At 46.4% G+C, this 22,384-nt stretch overlaps 1 protein-coding gene across 4 annotated transcripts in view; it reads right to left on the reverse strand.

Annotated features, from left to right (window-relative positions):
* ADGRB1 (adhesion G protein-coupled receptor B1) overlaps positions 1 to 22,384 on the reverse strand; it is a 381,525-nt gene that overhangs the window by 132,924 nt on the left and 226,217 nt on the right. For all 4 annotated transcript variants that reach the window (XM_081012479.1, XM_081012478.1, XM_081012481.1 and 1 more), the window contains exons 13-17: positions 20,704 to 20,812; positions 17,430 to 17,573; positions 16,311 to 16,386; positions 11,863 to 11,965; positions 10,726 to 10,769 (exon numbers count right to left, since the gene is read on the reverse strand). In XM_081012479.1, coding sequence (XP_080868605.1) covers positions 10,726 to 10,769; positions 11,863 to 11,965; positions 16,311 to 16,386; positions 17,430 to 17,573; positions 20,704 to 20,812 — 476 coding nt within the window. The remainder of the gene's footprint in view (positions 1 to 10,725; positions 10,770 to 11,862; positions 11,966 to 16,310; positions 16,387 to 17,429; positions 17,574 to 20,703; positions 20,813 to 22,384) is intronic.

Genomic DNA, 22,384 nt, shown 5'->3' on the forward strand with positions numbered 1-22,384 from the left:
CATCATATTTGCTGAATACACAAAGCTTCACAGCTTGTCTTTCATCGTACAAAGTCTGGTACCTCGCTTCATTTAAAGATTTTCAGAGACTTTGAGTCTAAAGATTTCATTTTGTACTTGTTATGGTTTGAAGGAATTCTATAAAGATTGTCTATTGTGTATGTACACGGTCATTGCATTGCCTAGACATTGCTGACGTTCTCTTTGCAACACAGGGGTTTGTTTGGTTACTTATTCATCATAGTTAATAGCTGCCAGTGGATTTATGGAATCATTTAAGGCAAGCTTTGCCATCCTGTGGCCTCCGGCTGTTTTGGATCACAACCCCCAGTAGCCCAGCAACTATGGGCTGGCCACACCTGATGGGAGTTGGCAAAGACTGGCCTTAAGCTTAGTAGGCATACTAATCATTTCTTGTATCGGTGAGTTCCACATGTTAAGATTTTTGAAGGAAACTGTTCAGAGGCGAAAGAAGGATAGCGCTTGCCTTCTGACACAAAAACTTACGTGTTGAAAGCAGTTCCTTCTACATGCCACTTCTAGGATCTACTAAATGATGACAGTGAAATGATTGCAGAAGCATACATCAATTATTTTCAGCAAGGAGAAAGGTATATATATATATATATATATATATATATATATATGGGACGCGGGTGGCGCTGTGGGTAAAACCTCAGTGCCTAGGGCTTGCCAATCGCATGGTCGGCGGTTCGAATCCCCGCGGCGGGGTGAGCTCCCGTCTTTCGGTCTCAGCTCCTGCCCACCTAGCAGTTCGAAAGCACCCCTAAGTGCAAGTAGATAAATAGGTACCGCTTTATAGCGGGAAGGTAAATGGCGTTTCCGTGTGCTGCGCTGGTGCTGGCTCGCCAGAGCAGCTTCGTCACGCTGGCCACATGACCCAGAAGTGTCTCCGGACAGCGCTGGCCCCCGGCCTCTTAAGTGAGATGGGTGCACAACCCTAGAGTCAGACACAACTGGTCCGTACAGGCAGGGGTACATATATATATATATATATATATATATATATATATATATATATATAAAATGAGGGCTGTGTTAGACTACCACTTGCACCCCTTGTTAGAGGCAATGGAAACTTTTTCAAGGAACTTGGGGAGCCCACCTAAAAGGAGTGGTGAGATTTTAGAACCCCTAAATTTTTCTCCAGCTTGGGTGGTTGCTTAGAATCCACTGCTGCTACCTAGGAAGATGCCTATACAAAGCTAGATTATCAGTCCATCCAGCTCAATATAAAAAATGTTAAAAAGGTAAAGGACCCCTGGATGGTTAAGTCCAGTCGAAGGCGACTATGGGGGTTCTGGTGCTCATCTCACTTTTAGGCCAAGGGAGCTTGCATTTGTCCACAGACAGCTTTCCGGGTCATGTGGCCAACAGAACTAAACTGCTTCTGGTACAACGGGACACCGTGATGGAAACCTGAGCACACGGAAACTCTGTTTACCTTCCCGCCACAGCGGTACCTATTTACCTACTTGCGCTGGTGTGCTTTCAAACTGCTAGGTTGGCAGGAGCTGGGACAGAGAAACGGGAGCTCACTCCGTCATGGGGACTCGAACAGCCATCGGCAAGCCTAAGAGGTCCCAAGCTCCTTTACCTTTAGCTCAATGAAGTCTATGCTGAATGGAAGTGGATCTCAGGGACAGGGGGTCTTTCCCCAGCGCTACCTGGGAATGTGATGGATTGAACCACTGAGCCATGGTCCTTTCACTGAAACTCTCAAGGGAATGGCTATTCCCATGGGAAAGGGAGCAAGGAAATGGCCAAGTATTGTTGCTCCAGTTGCAGCTGGTGTGGTGGTGAAGCTGCCCTTCCAACACTGGCATGACTACATCTCACCTTGATGGGGCGGGGCAAAGCAGTGGCAAGGGCAGGGTTGTACAGGGGACCCAGCAGGGCTCCAGAGATGCATCTACCCAGATGAAAATGATGTATAGGTGGTATATCATCCTGGTAAAATTAGCTAAAATGTATAAAATAAGTAACAAATGTTGGAAATGTAAAGATAAGGAAGGAACTTTTTATCACATGTGGTGGGAATGTAAAAAAGTGAAAAGCTTCTGGGAAATGATATATAATGAGATGAAAAAGATGTTGAAATATACATTTATTAAAAAACCAGAAGCATTCTTACTTGGCATTGTAGGAGATGATATTAATAGACAGGATAGTAAGTTGTTTTTTATATGCAGTGACTGCAGCAAGAATATTATTGGCACAAAAATGGAAGCAAGAAGAACTACCGACGAAAGAAGAATGGAGGATGAAGTTGATGGACTATGCAGAATTAGATAAATTAACAGGAAGTATTTGAAACCTGCGGGATCAGAGATTCTTAGAAGACTGGGGTAAATATATGAACTATTTGAAAAGTAATTGTTTACTCTAGTAGAATTGCAAGAAGTTTTGTAAGGTGGATTGAAATACTGCAAGAAAGACTATGAAGAGAATTATTAGTTAAGGATAATTCAATGTAATATAGAAATTAAGAAATGCAAAATAAGTGATAAAGAATGGAAAATCATCAGAGGTGTTGACCAAAGTCTAAAATATTGTATAAGATGAGAAGATATGTTGTATGACTGTTGGAACTGATATGTTAAAAAAAACCTATCTATCTATCTATCATCTATCTATCTATCATCTATCTATCTATCTATCATCTATCTATCATCTATCTATCCATCTATCCATCTATCCATCTATCCATCTATCCATCTATCCATCTATCCATCTATCCATCTATCCATCTATCCATCTATCCATCTATCCATCTATCCATCTATCCATCTATCCATCTATCCATCTATCCATCTATCCATCTATAAAGAGATGCATCTACCCAGCCCTGACCTTTGATTCAGCTCAGCAGCATCAAAAGTCAGGAGGACGGCTCCATAGCAGTGGCACCAGTGGCCAGAGGCTGGCTCTGTGGCTCTGTCCCACCACACAACCTGCTTCTGCACGCCTCTCTTCTTCCCATCTGGCCCCACTCTTGCTACCACCATCACAGGAATTTGCCAGATGAGAAAAGTGAAGGCTGGCGGCAAACACTTTTGGCCACATTCTGGTTCGCCTTCGGCATTAGCCCTACTCAGAGCAGATCCAGATGGGCGCGGCTAACTTAGCTTCATCCATTTCAGTGGGTCTACTCTGCTCAAAACAACATTGAATGCAACCTTCTGAGTCTCAACTTGTACTTCTTTGCAGAGGAAAAATAACTGGTCAATTAATCTGAGGTGAGCATGGGAAATCTCACAAAGTCTCCTGCTATACCCAAAGGTCTCAGTGTAGTGAAGAAGATTGGTTGATGATTAACTCGTTGCTGGATCCAAAAGCTTCCTTTCTGGATTTGAAACCCTCAGGGTCAGGGTCCGGAAGGTAATAAGAGCAACCTGGCTGCTGGAGTGAATTACAGAAGCCATTCTAGAATCTGCTATCCATTCCAGGGTTTTGGAGGAGCTGAATAAAATCATTCGGCACTTTGCTGGAACTGATTGGATAAGGCACTGCCCATCTTTAGTTCATTGTGTGTTTTATGGTGCATTGTAAACTGCCCTGAATGTTCTTTGTGGGCGTGAGACAGAATATAAATCCCATTTTTTAAAGAAAAGATAACGGGGGGGGGGAGCGAAAGGGCATATATAAGCCAACCCGCTAACTCTTCCATGCCAGTTCGAAAAACAAGAAAACCACACACTTTACAATTGCCAAAGGAGCGATGACAACCTCGCAGTAAATTCAGAGGCCAACACATGCACCCTTCTTGAAATTTCAAAAGGAGAGATTGCAACCTCACAATAAATCAATGTGCACTCGGGATCTCTGGATTTCAAATGCCTGTTGGCTGACTCCTGTTTCAGCCAACCCCTGTAAGTTAAGCCATTCAAGAGTCTGGGCAGAGCATTTGACCGCGGCTGTTTCCGTCTGCTGGGTCAAGTAAGTAATGCTGAGAAGAACTCCCAATGCATTAGCAATTCTTGGCACATTCTTAGCAAGCTGCACAAGCAACAATGAATTCAAGAGTTATACAGGGAGCGGTGTGTGCACTCTTCTACAGGGCTACCCTGTCCCAGACTCATGAAGCACCACACAATTCTCTCTGTGTGCAAGAGGGTGGGGATTCTACCATGTGTCTACGGAGCAAAGCAAATTTACCTCCTCCAGCGGGAACATGAGACCATGGGGAGCCAGGTCCGAAATAGTCAGTTAGAAATACTTGTGGTCTGCATTTGTACAATATCCATGATGGGGGAGGAGCCTCAGGCAAAAAGCCTTAGTTACCTATCCACAAGTACACCACACACAAAGTATACATGCACACATTTGCAAAAAGCAGAGACATCACCTTGCCAACAAAGTTCCACATAGTTAAAGCTATGGTTTTCCCAGTAGTGATGTATGGAAGTGAGAGCTGGACCATAAAGAAGGCTGATCGCTGAAGAATGGATGCTTTTGAATTATGGTGCTGGAGGAGACTCTTGAGAGTCCCATGGACTGCAAGAAGATCAAACCGATCCATTCTGAAGGAAATCAGCCCTGAGTGCTCACTGGAAGGACAGATCCTGAAGCTGAGGCTCCAGTACTTTGGCCACCTCATGAGAAGAGAAGACTCCCTGGAAAAGACCCTGATGTTGGGAAAGATGGAGGGCACAAGGAGAAGGGGACGACAGAGGACGAGATGGTTGGACAGTGTTCTTGAAGCTGCCAGCATGAGTTTGACCAAACTGCGGGAGGCAGTGGAAGACAGGAGTGCCTGCCGTGCTCTGGTCCATTGGGGTCATGGAGAGTCCGACACGACTAAATGACTAAACAACAACAGATACATTCTGCATATTCACTGCTGTGGGGTGACCATAGATATTAGAAAGCCTGAAGTCACCAGAGCTCCATTTATGAACATAAGAAGAGCATGTTGGCTCAGGTCAATGACCCATCTAGTCCAGCATCCTCTTCTCATAGAGGCCAACCAGATGCCTCTACTGAGAAACCTGCAAGCTGGACTGGAGCACGAGACCTCTCTCCTCCCTTGGTTTGCAGTAACTGGCATTCAGAAAGATTGCTCCCTCCAACCTTGGAGGCAAAACATAGCCATCATGGTGAATCCTCCATGAATTGGTCTGATCCTTTTTCAAAATCAGTGGCTACCACTATCTCCTCTGGCAGCGAGTTCCACAGTTCCATAAGAACAAAAGAGCAACCTCCTTGATCAGGCCAAAGCCCCATCTAGACCAACATCCTATTTTTACAGAGGCCAACCAGATCCCATTGGGAAGCATGCAAGCAGGAGTTGATCACAAGAGCCCTCTCTTGGGGAACAACTAGTTTTCAGAAGCATTGCTGTCTCTCATGGGAGGCAGAGTAGAGCCATCGTGCCTAGTAGCCGTCAAGAGCTCTCCCATCCATAAGGTAAAGGTAAAGGAACCCCTGACCATTAGGTCCAGTCGTGGCCAACTCTGGGGTTGCAGCACTCATCTCGCTTTATTGGCCGAGGGAGCCAGCGTACAGCTTCCGGGTCATGTGGCCAGCATGACTAAGCCGCTTCTGGTGAACCAGAGCAGCGCACGAAAACGCTGTTTACCTTCCCGCCGGAGCGGTACCTATTTATCTACTTGCACTTTGACATGCTTTCGAACTGCTAGGTTGGCAGGAGCAGGGACCGAGCAATGGGAGCTCACCCCGTCGCGGGGATTCGAACCGCCAACCTTCTGATCAGTAAGTCCTAGGCTCTGTGGTTTAGCCCACAGCACCACCCGCGTCCCATCCATAAATTTGTCTAAACCATGAATTTGTCTAATTTACAACACAACTGTCTCTCTCTCTCTGTTACCACCTCTGCATACCCTCCAACATAACTCTGCCCAAATCCAGAACAATGCCTGTGAGGTTCTCTTCTCCTTGTGCACAGCCACCACCCCAGCTGTGGGTCAAGTGGCGCTGGGCTCGCAGATCCCTCTGCGCTCTCCAGCGGTTCTGGGGCTCTGAGAGGAGAAGCGGAGGGTTGTCCTCACTTCCTCACTTCAACCCATCACATCGACATTGCTCCACTCCCCAACGCACGTTCTGATTGGAGGAGAGCCGGGCTTCTCCCAGCAGCCACCGTGGCTACCTTCTTTCCCCACTAAATTTTAAAAGACACCGAGAAGAGGGGTAAGTTGTGCTCCTCAGCGTCAGAAGCCCAAGGGCGGATACATGGATCCCAGGACATTCCAGTATCCAATCAGATGGCTTCTTTAAATCAGTGATGTCCCGGTCAAAACGGGACAATTGTGCGGTATTCATACGGATCAAGTGCAGAGAACGACATGTCTTTGCCTCCGTGTGTGCTCAAAAAGGACACACATTCAAGCCTGATGCCCAGAAAACTCTGCCAGTCAGGTCAACAATGGCTCTTAGCCATCGTGTCTCCACTCACCACCCCGGTCCCCAGGGGAAAGGAAAGGTAACTAATAATACTAATAATACTCTACTAATAACGCTAATTATACTCTACTAATAACACTAATTATACTCTACTAATAATACTCTACCAGCAGTTTTCAGCTGAAGCCTGGTTCAGGGTGGCCGCAAATCTCCTCCTCGCACCTTTGCACCCTCCCTCGATGAGGATATTTTCTCCGGCTTTCGGGATCCGTGGCCTCTTCCAGTTAAATTGCCAGAGCTAATTTATTCCCTCCCGCAGACTGCCATGGGCACCTCCCTGCCTCTTTCTCTCTCTCTCTCCACAACTCAGTCCCGTCCCGTTCCTCCCCCCCCCCCCACCTTCAAGGCCAGTAAAGCTGACTAACTCACAGGCCTGAGCACTTCAGAGATGCCATGTGACTCGTAAGCATGGAAACCCATAATGAGGCCCCCACATTGCTGGTGCACAACAGGAGGCAGCCAGGAGCCTGAAAACTGGACACTTCCCAAGGAGGTTGGTAGAAGAGTGGGGAGGGGGTAGTCTCCTCCCCCCCCCCCAGACCCTTAGAAAGGGAAAGGGGGAGCAGGAAAGCGAGCATAAAGTGGGAGTCGGGAAGATAAACACCCACAACCAACGCAGAGATGAGAGGAGCAAAAGAGAACCGACAACACCATCTTCACCCTGAATTTAGAGTCCTGGCATTGAGGAACCTGTTCCATCAACATGTAGGGCAGGTTGGTGCGCTGAATGCCACAGGCCAGCCAGCTAACCCTGGGGATTGTTAGGTATTCAGAGGAGGGAGGGCACAGAGAAGGGATGTTTTCCTCTTCTCAAGTGTTTGGAGAGGAGGGAAAATTGGGACATGCCGATCTGAACTTAATTCAGAGGGGAGGGAGGGAGACAGAATCGCCAGACCTCTGTTTCCATGGCACGATTACACTCTTTACATCAGAAATTCTGCACCTTGCCGTAGCTGGCCTCATTAAGGGGGACATATGGGAAGAGAATAAATGGAGTGGAGGCATCGTTGTCCCTAACGCAATGAGGAGGGGAGGGAGATGCCTGAATAGTCCTCCTTTCGTTCATTTCCATCTGATCTTTCACATGAGAAAATTTCCCAAAAAATAATAATAATAGCAATAATTTAGTATTTATGCCCTGCCCATCTGGCTGAGTTTCCCCAGCCACTCTGGGCGGCTTACAACAGAATATTAAAATACAATAACCTATTAAACATTAAAAGCTTCCCTAAACAGGGCCGTCTTCATATGTCTTCTAAAAGTTTGGTAGTTGTTGTTCTCTTTGACATCTGGTGGGAGGGTGTTCCACAGGGCGGGTTACCATCTTCTCTTTTCCAGGCTAAACATACCCAACTCCTTCAACTGCTCCTCATCAGGCTTGGTTTCCAGACCTTTGACCGTTATGGTCACCCTCCTCTGCACACCTTCCAGTTTATCAATATCCTCCTTAAGCTGTGGTGCCCAGAACTGGACACAGGACCCCAGGTGTGGTCTGACCAAGGCAGAATAGAGCAATGATACTATTACTCTCTTCATCCTGGACAAACCCTGATCCTTCTCCACATTGAGGAGGCTGCATCCTTACAAGCCACCCGAAAGGAAGCCTTCCCAGAGTTTTACTCCAGAGGAGATTTGGCAGCCTTTCAAGGCAATGGGGGAAGGCGTTTGCCGAGACATCCACTCAAACTGTGCCACTAAGCAGTTAATAATTACTTCCTATGAACACCCCTGGAAACACACAGCGGCATAACCCAGAATCGTTCCAGGCTCGCAGCTTTCAATTCTGCCAGCTTCTGCAAAGCTCATTAATCACACGCGCTATTCTAAACACAAACAAGCGCTGGCTCCCCCAGCTTGTCCAATTCAAATATAAAAGGCGGGGCATGGAGGAGGAGGAAGGGGAGGACTGGCTCACCAGAGCGACATGCAGTCACCCAAGCAGGCTGGATTTATTAAATCAAAGAGCCATTATTAACAATGCAGCTTAAATATCTATCTAAATGCAAATGAGCGCATGATGGATTGTAGGATTCCCCCTCCCCCGCCATGTCCCTTCTTGTTTTTTAAAAAAGGGATTCAGACACTTCATGTTAGGATTTCTTTTTTTGAGAAAGAGGGACACAAACCTGCTAATAAAGCCAGGTGTTTCAGGAACTGGAGCTTTAAAGGACAACCCGTCATGATGTGTGTATTTAAACAACCCTTACAGGAGTTATTAAAATGGACCAGGCTTAATACTATGCTAACTATGTGGCTGAACCTGTTGCCAAAGGTAAAAGGTAAAGGGACCCCTGACCATTAGGTCCAGTCGTGGATGACTCTGGGGTTGCGGCGCTCATCTTGCTTTACTGACTAAGGGAGCCGGTGTACAGCTTCTGGGTCATGTGGCCAGCATGATTAAGCCACTTCTGGTGAACCAGAGCAGCGCACGGAAACGCCGTTTACCTTCCCACCAGAGTGGTACCTATTTATCTACATGCACTTTGACGCGCTTTCGAACTGCTAGGTTGGCAGGAGCAGGGACCGAGCAACGGGAGCTCACCCCATCGCGGGGATTCGAACCGCCGACCTTCTGATCGGGAAGCCCTAGGCTCTGTGGTTTAACCACAGCACCACCTGCATTCCATATACTAACTATGTGGCTGAACCTGTTGCCAAAGGTAGCTGTAAGCGTATCAGTGCCCTTCCAGACAAAGGTGTTATGTGTCTCAGGATCTCTTGTCCTGCAAGTGGAGAGGTAGTCCACCCAGGATGGGGTTGTACCCACCTGGAAAGAGCAGGTTGGCAGTTTGGGGGTGCTCCTCATTTTGACATTCTGACTGGAGGCCCAGGTGGCCTCAGTGGCCTTTTCCCAGATCAGGTTGATTTGCCAGCTATGACCCCTTTGCGGTGGTAACTTCCTAGTTGAACATGTTCTATATGGGGCTACTTTGAAGTCTGAAGACCTCAAGGCCACGACCATAAACACTCCATTTTAAGGCTGATTCCCCCATTCCTTGACTCCTGATCACCTGCCCTTGCCTTTGATCCGATGGTGTTTGGTTTCTATAAAGGTTTTCTCCAACGAACTACCTGGCAATCGTGCGAGCCTCCAGATTCTGGCTCCCCAGTCACACACCCCCCCAGCCATCTAGTATCACAGGACAGTCTGGACTGAAAAGAGCTGCACATGGCCACACAAATGAACCAGCTGACCTTTCTGCAGAATGCCAAAGGAAACAAAGGACTCCTTTGCATCTTGCAAGAGAGCAGATGCATGTTGAGCACTGAGTCAGTGGCCACAAGCAGGGAGCAATCATCAATCCCACTTCCTCAGCATGGGAAGATGTGCTATGCAAGGCACATGAGCTAGAATCTTATGCGCAATCATAAAACCTTTTATATGTCCACATTAAAGTTTTAATTTATGAAGCATCCATAAGAAAGGGGAGAGCTGCTATCCCTCAGCCAGTTGCGTTCCTGGGGCTGGTGCTTCCTCTGTGTTCTGCTCTCCCTTCCTTATGGTTTAATATTTAGAATCTCAATAATTGATTTTGCAATGGGCACATGGGCTGTTTGATGAACTTACAATATGCAATTGATCGCAAATATTGTATAACTTACATTGCCATTATGTTGCTCTGCCCCATTCATTTCAGGGTAAAGGAAACACAGCACAGTGGTACCTCGGGTTACAGATACTTCGGGTTACAAACGCTTCGGGATACAAACTCTGCTAACCAGGAAGTGGTGGCTTCAGGTTAAGAACTTTGCCCCAGGATAAGAATGAAAATCGCGTGCCAGCAGCACAGCGGCAATGGGAGGCCCCATTAGCGAACGCACGCCTCAGGTTAAGAACCGTTTCAGGTTAAGAACGGACCTCTGGAACGAATTAAGTTCTTAACCTGAGGTACCACTGTACAAATGGAAGGGGAAGGGAATGAGAACCATTACAAATCATTTGCAAACTGCAATCACAAGGGTGAATACTCATTGCATTCGATGGGTTGATGTTTGTTCTGGGCATGGGATGAAAAAGCGAACACGAGCCATTTCCAGTCCTGTTTTAGGTTTTTGTTGAAATTCCCTGACATCTCTGCCTTCTACACCATAAGATGGACACAGATCAGAGTGGGGATGAATTGGAAGGACTATCCGATCGCATGAGTTAAGAAACAAAGGGTGTCCGACCATTCCTTCTGTGTTGCAAATACATTTCACAATGGCAACCTTCCCCCATCCAATGAATAAATAATTCTTTTTCTTGACCCAACAGCGAGAAAAATAACCCACTGAACTTACACATCAGTTTCCTCCCATAGGATGCAGGTCTGGTTGGTAGTTCCCTGCCAGGATGAGAAAAGAGGAAAGGAGAAAAGAGCTGGTGTTGAGTAGTTGACTGAGAGATCTGCTTAAATACAGCATAACATGTACTTGACTTATTATCCAGGTGAAGCAAAACTAGTCCCATGGAAACTTTAGTTCGCCCCATTTCCACCTCCCTCTTCTGCCTCAGAGGCCTTTAGGGCATCCTAGGTAGGAAGTATAGTCCAGCCACACTTCCTGTTGCTCCATATGAGTGAACTCCCAAACTCAACTTCCTCTAGACCACAATTAGGGAACCAATGACTCTCCCAGTGTTGTTGGCTTCCAGCTCCCATCAGCCCTTGCCAGCAGAGCCAATGTTCAGGAACTGATGGGATCTGTCCCCCAGCAACATCTAGAGTAGAGGCCTTCATCGTTCAGTGTCCCCAGATGTAAATAGAATCATAGAATTGTAGAGTTGGATGGGATCCAAAGGGTCATCTAGTCCAATACCCTGAAATGAAGGAACTACAGCTGAAGAATCCCTGACAGATGGCCATCCAACCTCCATGCAAAGACCTCCAACGAAGGAGAGCCCAACACCTTCCACGGGTGTCCGTTCCACTGTTGAATAGCTCCCACTGTCAGAAGGTTCTTCCTAATGTTTAGTCAGAATCTCCTTTATTGTAACTTGAATCCATTGGTTTGGGTCTGACCCTCTGGAGCAGCAGAAAACTAGCTTGCTCCATCTTCCATGTGGAAGCCCTTCAGATGTTAATTCAGATGCTGTTGTCAAACTCCAAGTCCCATCAGTCCCAGCTGAGCCAAAGATCAAGTTGATGGAAGTTGTAGTCCTACAACATGTGAGGACCCAGCCTTGGAGACAACTGATCTAGAAGACCATAGGGGATCTAGATGACCCCAACCTTTCTATATGCCTTTACCAATTAAAAACAAAGCAACCCACACATTTCTATTTTCAGGTTTACCCACCTCCCCCAAAAAACATCCAACCTCTCAAAATACAGTGTTTCTTCCTAGGCTCAGATGCCATAGGGTTTTGGGGTGGCGGCAGCTATATTGAACTTCATTCATATCAGCGACGTTTTCCTTTTTAGCGAAGTAGGTGCTTACATTGTACAAATGGGAGAACTCAATTTCCATTGGGGTGAGCAGTGAGCGGGGAGCTGGTTTCACAGTCACAGAGATGACTCTGGAATTCAGAACTGTAGTATTTCTAGGGAGAAAACACAGCATGTCAAAAGGCAGCGAAGGGGCAGAATGGAGAGAAGTCACAGCAATGGAGAGAAACTCCCATGACATTATTCATGTTCAAGTGTTGTGATTCCACCTTTCCACAAAATCTGCCCAAGGCAGTTTGCAATCAGCATGGCACACTTTAAAACCGATGGATTAAACAGCAATGTCGAAACAATGAAATAAACACAAGGAGACAAAATGCCAACAGCGAAAATCATGATATCGTTACCCAGAAGCTTAAGGGAACAAAGCAACCAGGTGACTAAATGAGAAACATAACAATAAAAGCTCATGGGCAGATAAGAACATAGCCAAGAGCAGGATCAGGTTAAAGGTTCATCTCTATTAGCATCCTGTTCTCACAGTGGCCAACCAGATGACTCTGTAAGAAACCCACAAGGAGAATATTAGTGCAACCACCTTCTCCCTACATCAGATTCCCAACAATCAGTATACAGACGCATTACTGCCTCTGATCATAGCCTTCATAGCAAGTAGCCAATGACAGCCTCGTCCCCCATGAATCTGTCTAATTTTCTTCTGAAGTTGATGGCCATCACTACCTTTTGTGAAGGCGAATGCCACAGTTTATGCTGCTGTGGAGATATTGCCAAGGAGTTTGTACCATCCACACGAAAGGTTGTTGCAGTTCCACAGAATCCTTTCGCAGAGTCTAAGACAGGTAGTACTATGCTATAAGATCCACTGTCCTGTGATATCATATATGAGTTTGTACTACTGATGAAGCCTAGGACGGCGAAACCAGGCTAATATTCCGGAAATCCTTGTCTTAGACTCTGTGAAAGGATTCTGTGGAACTGCAACAACCTTTCATGTGGATTGTTGGACTCTATGAACAGACAGGTGAAATAGACACTTTCACATATGTGGACCTTATCAGAGAATGAACTGATCCACTGGGTCTTCTACTTTTTTCGTTGAACTTTATGAACTGCTTCTGTTGAAATCTACAATTCAATACAATGAAGAGTATAGTACAGCCGGTTACATCTTGTATGTTTATTGAAGGAGTTTGTACAGGCAACCCCTGATTTGTGTAGGGGTTGTGCTCTGGGTCAATGCATGCTTGCATGAAATAGCACCTCGCTCCACCCTGTTCCATCCCAGCTCTGCCCTGCCCTTTTAGTGATGTCTTTTATGACATTCTCAGTCACTTCTGGGTTCGGCGCTATTTGTGTATATGATCCCACATATATTGGTCATGCCTAAAACAGGGATTGCCTGTACTACAAATGGCGTCCCACCACAGAGAAAACTATCTGCCTAATGTCTGGAGACTGGACTACTCAGGGCAGGGAATTGGTGTTTGGACTTAAGGGCGCCTTTAATGAATGGGTAGGCTTGTATGGGGAAAGGAGGTGCTAGATTTATTTGATTTATGTATTTGTGAAATTGATTCCCTGCCCTTCATCCTAGACAGATCGCAAGCTGTACACCACATTAAAACAACCGCAAAATATTAAAACAGCTGAGCTTTGGAATCCCAACTTTGTATGCAGCATCCTTCTATCTGCTCCTCTCAATACAAGGTCCATACTTGAAAACAGAGTTGGTACCAAACTTCATCTTCTTTGCAGCAGCAGCGCTACCAGCCTCTTCTCCTGCCCTGCCTCTGCCTGGCTGTAGGTCAGACTGGTGAGGGGCCCTGGGACCTTCATCAAGTGACCGACCTGGAAAATCACTGGCTCCAGATCAGCTCAAAATCCCAAAGGCATGGCAGAGGTGCTTGCAATTGCCAACAAACTCAGCTCATCTCTGGCACTGGAGGACTGCTAACCACACGTCTTTCTGAGATGATAGGATGCTGGAAATCTGTAACTACTTTGGAGGTGGTGTGTTGTTTCACCATCAACATTTCACAGATGGGATAGGGTTGCGTGGCCACGGACTTCCCAAAGGACACCTACTGAGTTCATGGTTGTGGCAGGATTGGAACCAGGCGTCTGTCCAGCTCACAACCTCACCTGCGACACTGCACAGTTATCAAAGACGTGCAATCACTTTTTAACACCGCATTTGTTTATGGCTTGCTGCATTTAATTCACATCCCCACTCAGGGATTGATCTCCCAAGCGAATCCCACAGAGGGGACATCAGAGAGTGTAGCCTATTTGCTCACTAATCTGCTCACAAGTCCCAAGCCTAGATGCAGCTTCAAATCTGCAGGTACCTTCAGTGATAACCAGCTGGGAGCAAAGGCCTGGAATTTACAGGAAACGCTCTCATGCTAATCAGTGCAGAACGAATCTTGAAGGTGCCAGAGGGAGGCTCAATTTGCTGCCTCAGTACCTGCCTCGGCCTCAGAGAGGAGAGGCAGGGAAAGTGAGACGTAGAACAGAGAGATCTCTCTGTTACCATCAGAGATTGCAGAGACTCACAAGCCCCAAGGCAGCACAGAGGAAGTCGGAAGCAGACAGCAGGATGGCTGTGCAGGAGTGCTCCCAAAGCATCACAAAAAATACCTCCAGAGAGCACATGAGACACTCTTCAAGAGGAACCCCACAGAGAGGGAACTTGGAAGAATCCTCTGCCCTAGGGAGTATGCACAAAGACGTCCCCTTTTTTGTAAATATCCCTGCCTTTCCCACATGATCATTTTCAGGACACTTGTCCATCAAAGCAGGCAGCTGATTCTCAAAGAGCAGTTCCGAATCTTTGTTCCACATCCCACATGCATTGCTGCTTGCAATTACACATCACATTCGCCACTTAAATGCACAGATCCAAACCGCCGTTGCTTGCCCTGTGTGCAGTTGGCTGGCCAGAGCTTCTGGCTTTGCCTTCAAAAGCCCAGACAGATGTCTAAATGGGTGCAGATCCAAAGTACGTGCATCTACAATTGTTGGACTAGACAAATGGGGGTACCTTCCAACTCTACAATTCTATGATTCTAAGTCAATGTTTTCATTGAGACCTATAAGGGCACTACATCATGTCATCATGTTTCAGCTCTGTGCAATATGACATTGTGGCCTTTAAGGACCAAACCGCACATTCAGCAGGTCTGAGATCGCAAGTTGCTGATGAGCAGCTTAAAAGGAGCAGTAGGGAGGGGTGGTCTGGTTGGCAGTGGAGTAACAGCTGGTGGGAGAGAATGCTTAAGCTTTCTCTTGCTCTCCTCCTGACACTTCCTTCCCCAGCTGATGGTTCATGTGATGGGGCAAAAATGCACCCAGAGCCTCAGCTGGAGGGAACGAATCTGGGATAAGGGAGTCCCAGGAGATCATTGGTAGGGTAAGGGTTAAGCAACATCCCCCTCTTCGGCTGCTAGAAATCACGCCCTTATCTTAATACTTAGATTAAGGTTACCAGATTTTTTTTCAATGAATCCAGGGACACTTCATTTAAAGAAAGAGGGAGAAAAGGTTATTTTTTAAAAAGTTATTAAAAAATATATCTTAAGAAGTTATATCTTCTCTTCTGTGGTCTCCTCTGTCACGCGGCCTTCCTCTGGGCCCCAGCCTGCTCTCTTGGAGCGCTAGCCACCATGGAGTAGGCTCGGGTTGGGCCTGGGCTCGGCCACATGTCCTTGCCCTCCCAGTGCTCTCCTACCTCTCCTCCTCAGCTCGGCAAGGTCAGGGCTCCCCTCTTTTTTCTTCCTTCCTCTTTCTCTCTCTCCCTTCTCCTTCTCCTCTCCTACTTCTCCCTGTGTCGGCTCCGGGGGTTTCCTGGCCCTGGAGCTCCGCTTGGCAGTCAGCCAGGTGGATGGGCTCTCTCGCATCCAGCTCAATTTGGGTCGTGGGGTGTGTGTCAGCAGTTTCCCCAGTTGACACACTGGGCATCCCTGGTTTCCCCTTGGCAGTGGCAGTCTCAGCAGCCCAGAGCCAGCCTGGTAGCACAGTTGGCTCTGTCTGGCTTCAGCAGCTGCTCACTGCCATGGCACCTGCCATTTTGCCTCACCAGAAGTCCTCATATGATGTGTCTTGTGCCATTGAACCAATCACACAACATTCATTCCCTACTAATAAATCTACAACACTTAAAATATAAATCCAGGGACATTAAAATCTGGGGACGGAATTTGTCCGGGGACAGATTTGTACATCCGGGGGCTGGGAGATGGGGACATCTGGTAACCATAACTTGGATACTCTTTGCCAACATTCCTGATCCCTAGATCCAGATCTGCTGACCCCCTCACTCACTTCTGCTTGCTTATCAACCTTATGCAACTCCCAAGAATGTATCTGGGAGTCCAGTTGTGTAAGGTTGGTCAGGGAATGATTTGTCACCTCTGTTCTAAGATGCCCATGACCGACCAATGGACTACCCACTCCCACAAACACGTGCATCAGCCTTACCTCTGAAGGGAGAGGATCCCACCCAGGTTTCGGTACAGGACTGTCCCCACCACGAAGACAGCAGAGTCATCTGTCTCTGTGAAGAAGCAACAGGGCAAAAGCAAGCAACAGAATAAGTGGAGAGGGAGAGGAACTGGCTCAGGGTGGCATTGAGAGGTGATGAGTGGGAGCAAGGCATGAGAGAGCAAGAAACAGAGAGGTAGGCATCATTCAGAGAGAATGTCTAGCATGGCAAGATGGAGTGAAAGAAAGTAACTCGCATCATTCCAGACCAGTGCTTTTTTTCTCAGGTGGTACTCAATGGTACCCAGTACTGGCACCTCTTTTTGTTGTTAAAAAGTGTGGTGCTTACTGTAACGACTTCATGGTGATTACCGGCACCTATTTTTCTAGGGGGGAAAGCACTGTTCCAGACCATTGGCTATGGTGGGCTGGGGCTGATGGGAGTTGTAGTTCAAAGCAGCCAAATCACAAATGCATGATTGCTAGACAGCTCTCAAACAGGGGCAATGGCACCATGGAGTTTCAGAACCTGCATAGAGGGGACTCTATGATGTCATACCTCCAAACATGGTGTATGTGTGTGTGGGGGGACCATGGGTTAATCCCTACCTCTTCCTTCCTGTCACTATGCACTCCTTTTTCTGCCTGTGATGGGAGAAGACGTATCTTTGCTCTCCTCTGGAAAGCAATTTCCATTTTGAACTGGACGGTGGATATTTGTAACGTTTAAGGATTAAACCAGCCTGCCTGGTTTTCATCAGTGCATCTGTTGAACCATGGCAAGGCTTTGATAAGTGGGTAAACCCTGCAGATTTTTCTTGTTTACTTAAGAATCTGAGAGTGAATTATTTGCTAAGAATTTGCTAAGAAACATAGAACAAGAAGATAATCCAAGTCGGAATAAAGTATCCTTGGATATCATATGTCTATATCTATCTATATCTATATCTATATCTACTCTCTATATCTTTATCTCTATCTATCTGTATCTGTATCTATACTGATCAGAATAAAAAGGCAAAATAAATACACACTGCTCTTCCTCCATGACATGCTTCTGTCTGCAGCCTGCACCAAGAGAAAAAATTTCACCTGCAGTCGTCCCACTCCCCTTACCTGAAACCCCCGTGGACAGGATGCTTTTGGACACAGTGACCTTGTCCTCTGCACTGCGGGCCCAATCCACCATGCCCCGCCAGCCTTTCATAGGGAAGCTAATGTCTTTGGCTGCGTTGGCAGGGAGCTTCTGGATGCTGAGGACTTGAGAGGAGAGAAAGAGAGAGAGAGAGAGGAAGGAATCAAGCCAACTTTCATCTGCCCAGTGAGTTTCGCACACACAGGAGTAACAACGGACATTTAGAGCAGGAGAACAACTTGGAAGCTTGGTTGTGGGTGTACGGAAGAGGAATAAGGAGTGAAATCAGGGGCCTGGAACTTCGCATCTCAGGGGTCAAATGTGGCCCTCTAGGTCTCTGTATCTGGCCCTTTGAGCCTTCTCTAGTCTGCACCCTTCACTGGTCCTGCTTCTCTCTCCCCCACCACCTCCCTGATCATTTCTGCTTCTCCAGAATGGGTCTTTGCTCATCTGGAGGGAGGATAGAGAGGGGTGTGTGTGAGGAGATTTCACTCCTCCCATATCCAAAAATCTACTGATGTTCTCTGCTGATTCTCCAGAGAGGAGGGGGCGGTTTCTGCTCTCTACTTATTCTGCTCCAGCCTCACATTAAAGCATCAGAGAGAGAGAGAGACTTGAGTGTGAGAGAGAGATCGTGTGTATAGATAAGGTTGCTGCTAAGAACAGCTGCAGACACTCAGTGCAGTTCAGCATTTTTCATTTAGACCTCATTTAGCTCTGTAAATAGTTGTGTATTATAGTTGTAGATAGAATAAAGAAGATATTCTACAGAGCTGCTCTCCAAGTCATTTATACTCTGCTATACTCTGCTGTGCGACGACTGTCTTCTTGTGGAGTGAATCCGGTGCTCACAACTCTGAGCTGTGAGTCCACAGCACTTTGACCTGTTCCTGTGCAGAAGGTGGTCTCTGGAAGTGCTACCCAGCTCGCCTAGCCCAGTCGGGGCTGAAGTGGATGAGTCCAGTTGGTGACACTGGCTCAAGGGCGATGCTGACAGTGTGTACCTACTGTCCAAAGGTAAATTGTGAACTTGTTGCTCTGCCAAGTTTCTGCTTCTGGCCCTGCCAGCCACTGAGTGTGGTCTTCAGAAGGTTGCCCCAAAGGGAACGCAAACTTTGGGCTGAAAATGTTTCCCCTCCCTGAGTTAAATTCATTCAACTGTTCCATATAAAGCACTTTCAATGACAGTCTCAATTACAGAGCACATTTTTCACATCTGTTTCTCCTGGTTGTTGGCAGGGCAGACAGATAAGCTTTGGTATAATGCACTCATCATGCGTTCAAGCCTTTTGGAGTAGAGTTTTGGAGACTCTAATGGAAATTGTTGGAGTGAGGAACCTATCGGGACTCACAACTGAGATATCAGGTTCCTATTTGTTAGTGCCTTCTGGGGATATTGGAGAAGTACAGGAGCTCCATCTATCAGGCAGCAGGAAATGGTATTAAAATGTTTGTAACTGACAAGGTAGGGATGCAGGTGGCACTGTGGGTTAAACCAGAGCCTAGGGCTTGCCGATCAGAAGGTCAGCGGTTCGAATCCCTGCGATGGGGTGAGCTCCCATTGCTCTGTCCCTGCTCCTGCCAACCTAGCAGTTTTAAAGCACATCAAAGTGCAAGTAGATAAATAGGTACCGCTCCGGTGGGAAGGTAAACAGCGTTTCCCTGCTCTGGTTCGCCAGAAGCGGCTTAGTCATGCTGGTTCGCCAGAAGCGGCTTAGTCATGACCCAGAAGCTCCCTTGGCCAATAAAGCGAAATGAGCGCCGCAACCCCAGAGTCGGCCACGACTGGACCTAAAAGTCAGGGGTCCCTTTACCTTTACCTTACTAACTGATAAGGTTATAAGAAAGGAACAATGAAGTATGTAGAATCTGTGAAGTTTGCAATATTCAATATCAATATTAGGCAGAGGCTCGTGGTAGGGTCTTCTTGGTGGTGGCTCCTCGATTATGAAATTCCCTCCAGGTGGAGTTACTCTCATCCCCCTTCAGCAACTTATTTTCATTACCTACTGAAAAACACACGTCTGCAACATTTAGCATATGACGGCTAATAAGACGATTGCATCCTTCACCTTTTTGTGGCCACTAATGTGTTGACGACCGTTCTTCTTATGATACTGAGGTTTTGTCATTTTATTGCTGACCTTTCATTTTCTGCTTTATTGCCAAGTGTTCCGAGGTAGATGTAAGTGGTGCAGCAAATTAATGTGATGTAATGAAGTTTGTCTTAGTTGCGCCTATTGTTATACACAGCTTGTCTGAACAAATTAACTCCACACGACAGGAACGTACAATGCCGAGTTAAGCTGAGTCAGGCAATTGGTACATCTAGCCCTGGACAGCTTAATCTGACTGGCAGCGACTCCCCAGGGGTCTTAGGCAGAGAATGTCTGAAGCATCTGCTTCCTTATCCTTTCACCTGAAGATGCCAAGGATTGAACCTGAACCAGGGAAGTTCTGCTTGCAAGATGAGTGCAGATTTGGTGGCCAAGTTGCTCACCGGGGCAAGGTGGTTTGAACATATAATTACACTGATCCTGGTCTGACTGCACCAGCTACCAATTAGTTTCCAGGCCCAATTCAAAGTGCTGGTTTTGACCTATAAAGCATTAAATAGCTCAGTACTGCAATACCTCAAGGACCACCTCTTTCCGTATGAATCTTCCCAGACCCTAATATCATCTTCTGAGGCTCTTCTTTGGGTGCCTCCTCCTCGAGAGGTCCAGGGGGCAGCAACATGAAAACGGGGCCTTCTCTGCAGTGGATCCCCATCTGTGGAATGCTCTCCCCAGGGAGGTTTGGCTGGCACCTTCATTAGATACCTTTAGGCACCAGGCAAAAACATTCCTCTTCAACCAGGCCTTTGGCTGATGCCCTTCCAAAATGTGCTGGGGGGTGTTATTGTGCTGTTTTTTTTGCTTTTTATGTATTTTGTGTTTTTATATTGTGATTTTATGTTGTAACCACCCTGAGACCTGAGGGTATAGGGCTGTATTTTGCTAAAAATTAAAATAAAATGTCCCAAGGGCCAAACTACACATTACACGCAAATGTATCCTAAAGAAGCCAGCAGTTGGAGCTAGCTCAGTGTCTCTTTCCTTAGAAGAAGGAATTGGATAAACAGTCTCCCCACTGATACCCCCCATCAATTAAGCCAAACTGCAAAAAAGAAAAGAAAAGAATAAACGCTATTAATGTTTTGAAATGACCAGCTGGCTAGAGGCATTCAGGAATGGAGTGGTCCAACCTACTCACCCAGGTTTTCAGTCACTTGATAGGAATCCTGGAAGTCCTTCATACGAAATCCTATGACGTCAATGAAGTCCTCCACCAGCCTAAAAAGTTCCTTGACATTCGGTCCCATCTGCAAAGGCATGCATTTATTTATTTTTAATAATAATAATAATAATAATAATAATAATAATAATAATAACAAGACCTGCAGGACCATAATTGCTGATAACCCAAGACTAAGTTCAAATTGGGGTCCTCCTTCCCCCTCTCTCGCACACAAACAGACACAGCACTTCCTCAAGTCAGACCAGGATAACAGTCACAATAGATCCTGAAAATTTTATACTGTCATTTTTGTGCAATGTATTCATCTTTTTGGATGATGATGATGATGAGTTTTTCTAGACTGGCCTTCACCTGACCATTGCAGAATGGCATACATCGTCATAAAATCATACACAAAATAAAAATAAAGGGATTGTTTCCAACCCTACTGTATTGCTATTGCAGTAGATATTCGCTTGTGCAAGAGAACTTCCTCCTCTTTTCTGGAGCTGATTTTTAAGGCACACAAAAAGAGGGAAGGGAAGTCCTGTGTGGGACTCTGAGCAAACTGCATTAAATATCACTCAAATGCTGTGCTATCTTCAAACATTAAACACATTGGATAGCTCGAGTATCACATATGGCCTGCAAGGTAACTTTCTTCCCAAAACCTGAACAAAGTAATGAACTTTCGCATGGTGATGAAAAGGAGCTCAACTGTATTTCAAAATGACTTTTTGGGGTGAGGGAAGGAGAAATTAAGTAAGCTGCATAGCTGGATCTGGGCCCCATTTGTCACTATTCCGGTTCCTGGTATTTCATCGGACAAACAGCTGCCCCATTTTCTCTTAAGTCCTGAGGACTAGCGCCTTGATTTTGTGACAATGCCCAAGGCCTGCAGATATGCACAGAAAGCCTGGCTGTGGGTTGTGAAACACAAGAGCAGTCAAGTACAACATTCCTAGAGTGAACATGTTGACACATGGGGAGGAATGTTTGTCCAGCCAGCAGGTAAACTTCCTGTTTCCTTCCGGGCTGGGACAGACTTCCTCTGCATGTGACTAGAGGTGGGCATGGCCTCACCTGTGCAGGTAACAACAAAAGCTCAGGGCAGGGCAGCCATCTCTCTCTCTTTGACTACATGCATCGAAGAAGCAACATCTGCTTAGCCAAAGATGATCTCTTGGCCTCCAGCCAAAAGAAGACAAAGGAACTGTCTCCTTATGAGATAGTTTCCAGGTGTATGTAACTTTTCTAAGCTAAGTCTGCCTTTTGGGATCCGATTGTGAACAGAATGTGAGTAAACTCTTTTTATACTTTTATAGAAGACTGTGTAGTGTCTTATCTTTCATGAGGGAATAAGGGGGAAATACCAGAACAGTTATTATAGAGGCTTTAGCGAGCCTGAGCAAACGCATCCGCTGTGAGTTTAAAAAGGGGGATGTTACTCTGCTAAATTGTGAACTTGTTTACACAAGTTGGAAAGGCTATAATCAGACAGTATATCCTCTCCTGCATCCCTGAACATTCCCACAAAGGCTTATATTCTCAGCCCAGCAGCTTGTTATGCTACACTGGTATACAACTGGCCTACAGCACAAAGGGGATTTCAACATCCAATGGGTTGATCCTGGACAGCTCATTCTTCCCTAGGTTT

This window comes from Podarcis pityusensis (genome assembly GCF_964106645.2).
Source record: "Podarcis pityusensis genome assembly, chromosome: 7".
Classification (NCBI taxonomy): Eukaryota; Metazoa; Chordata; class Lepidosauria; order Squamata; family Lacertidae; genus Podarcis; species Podarcis pityusensis.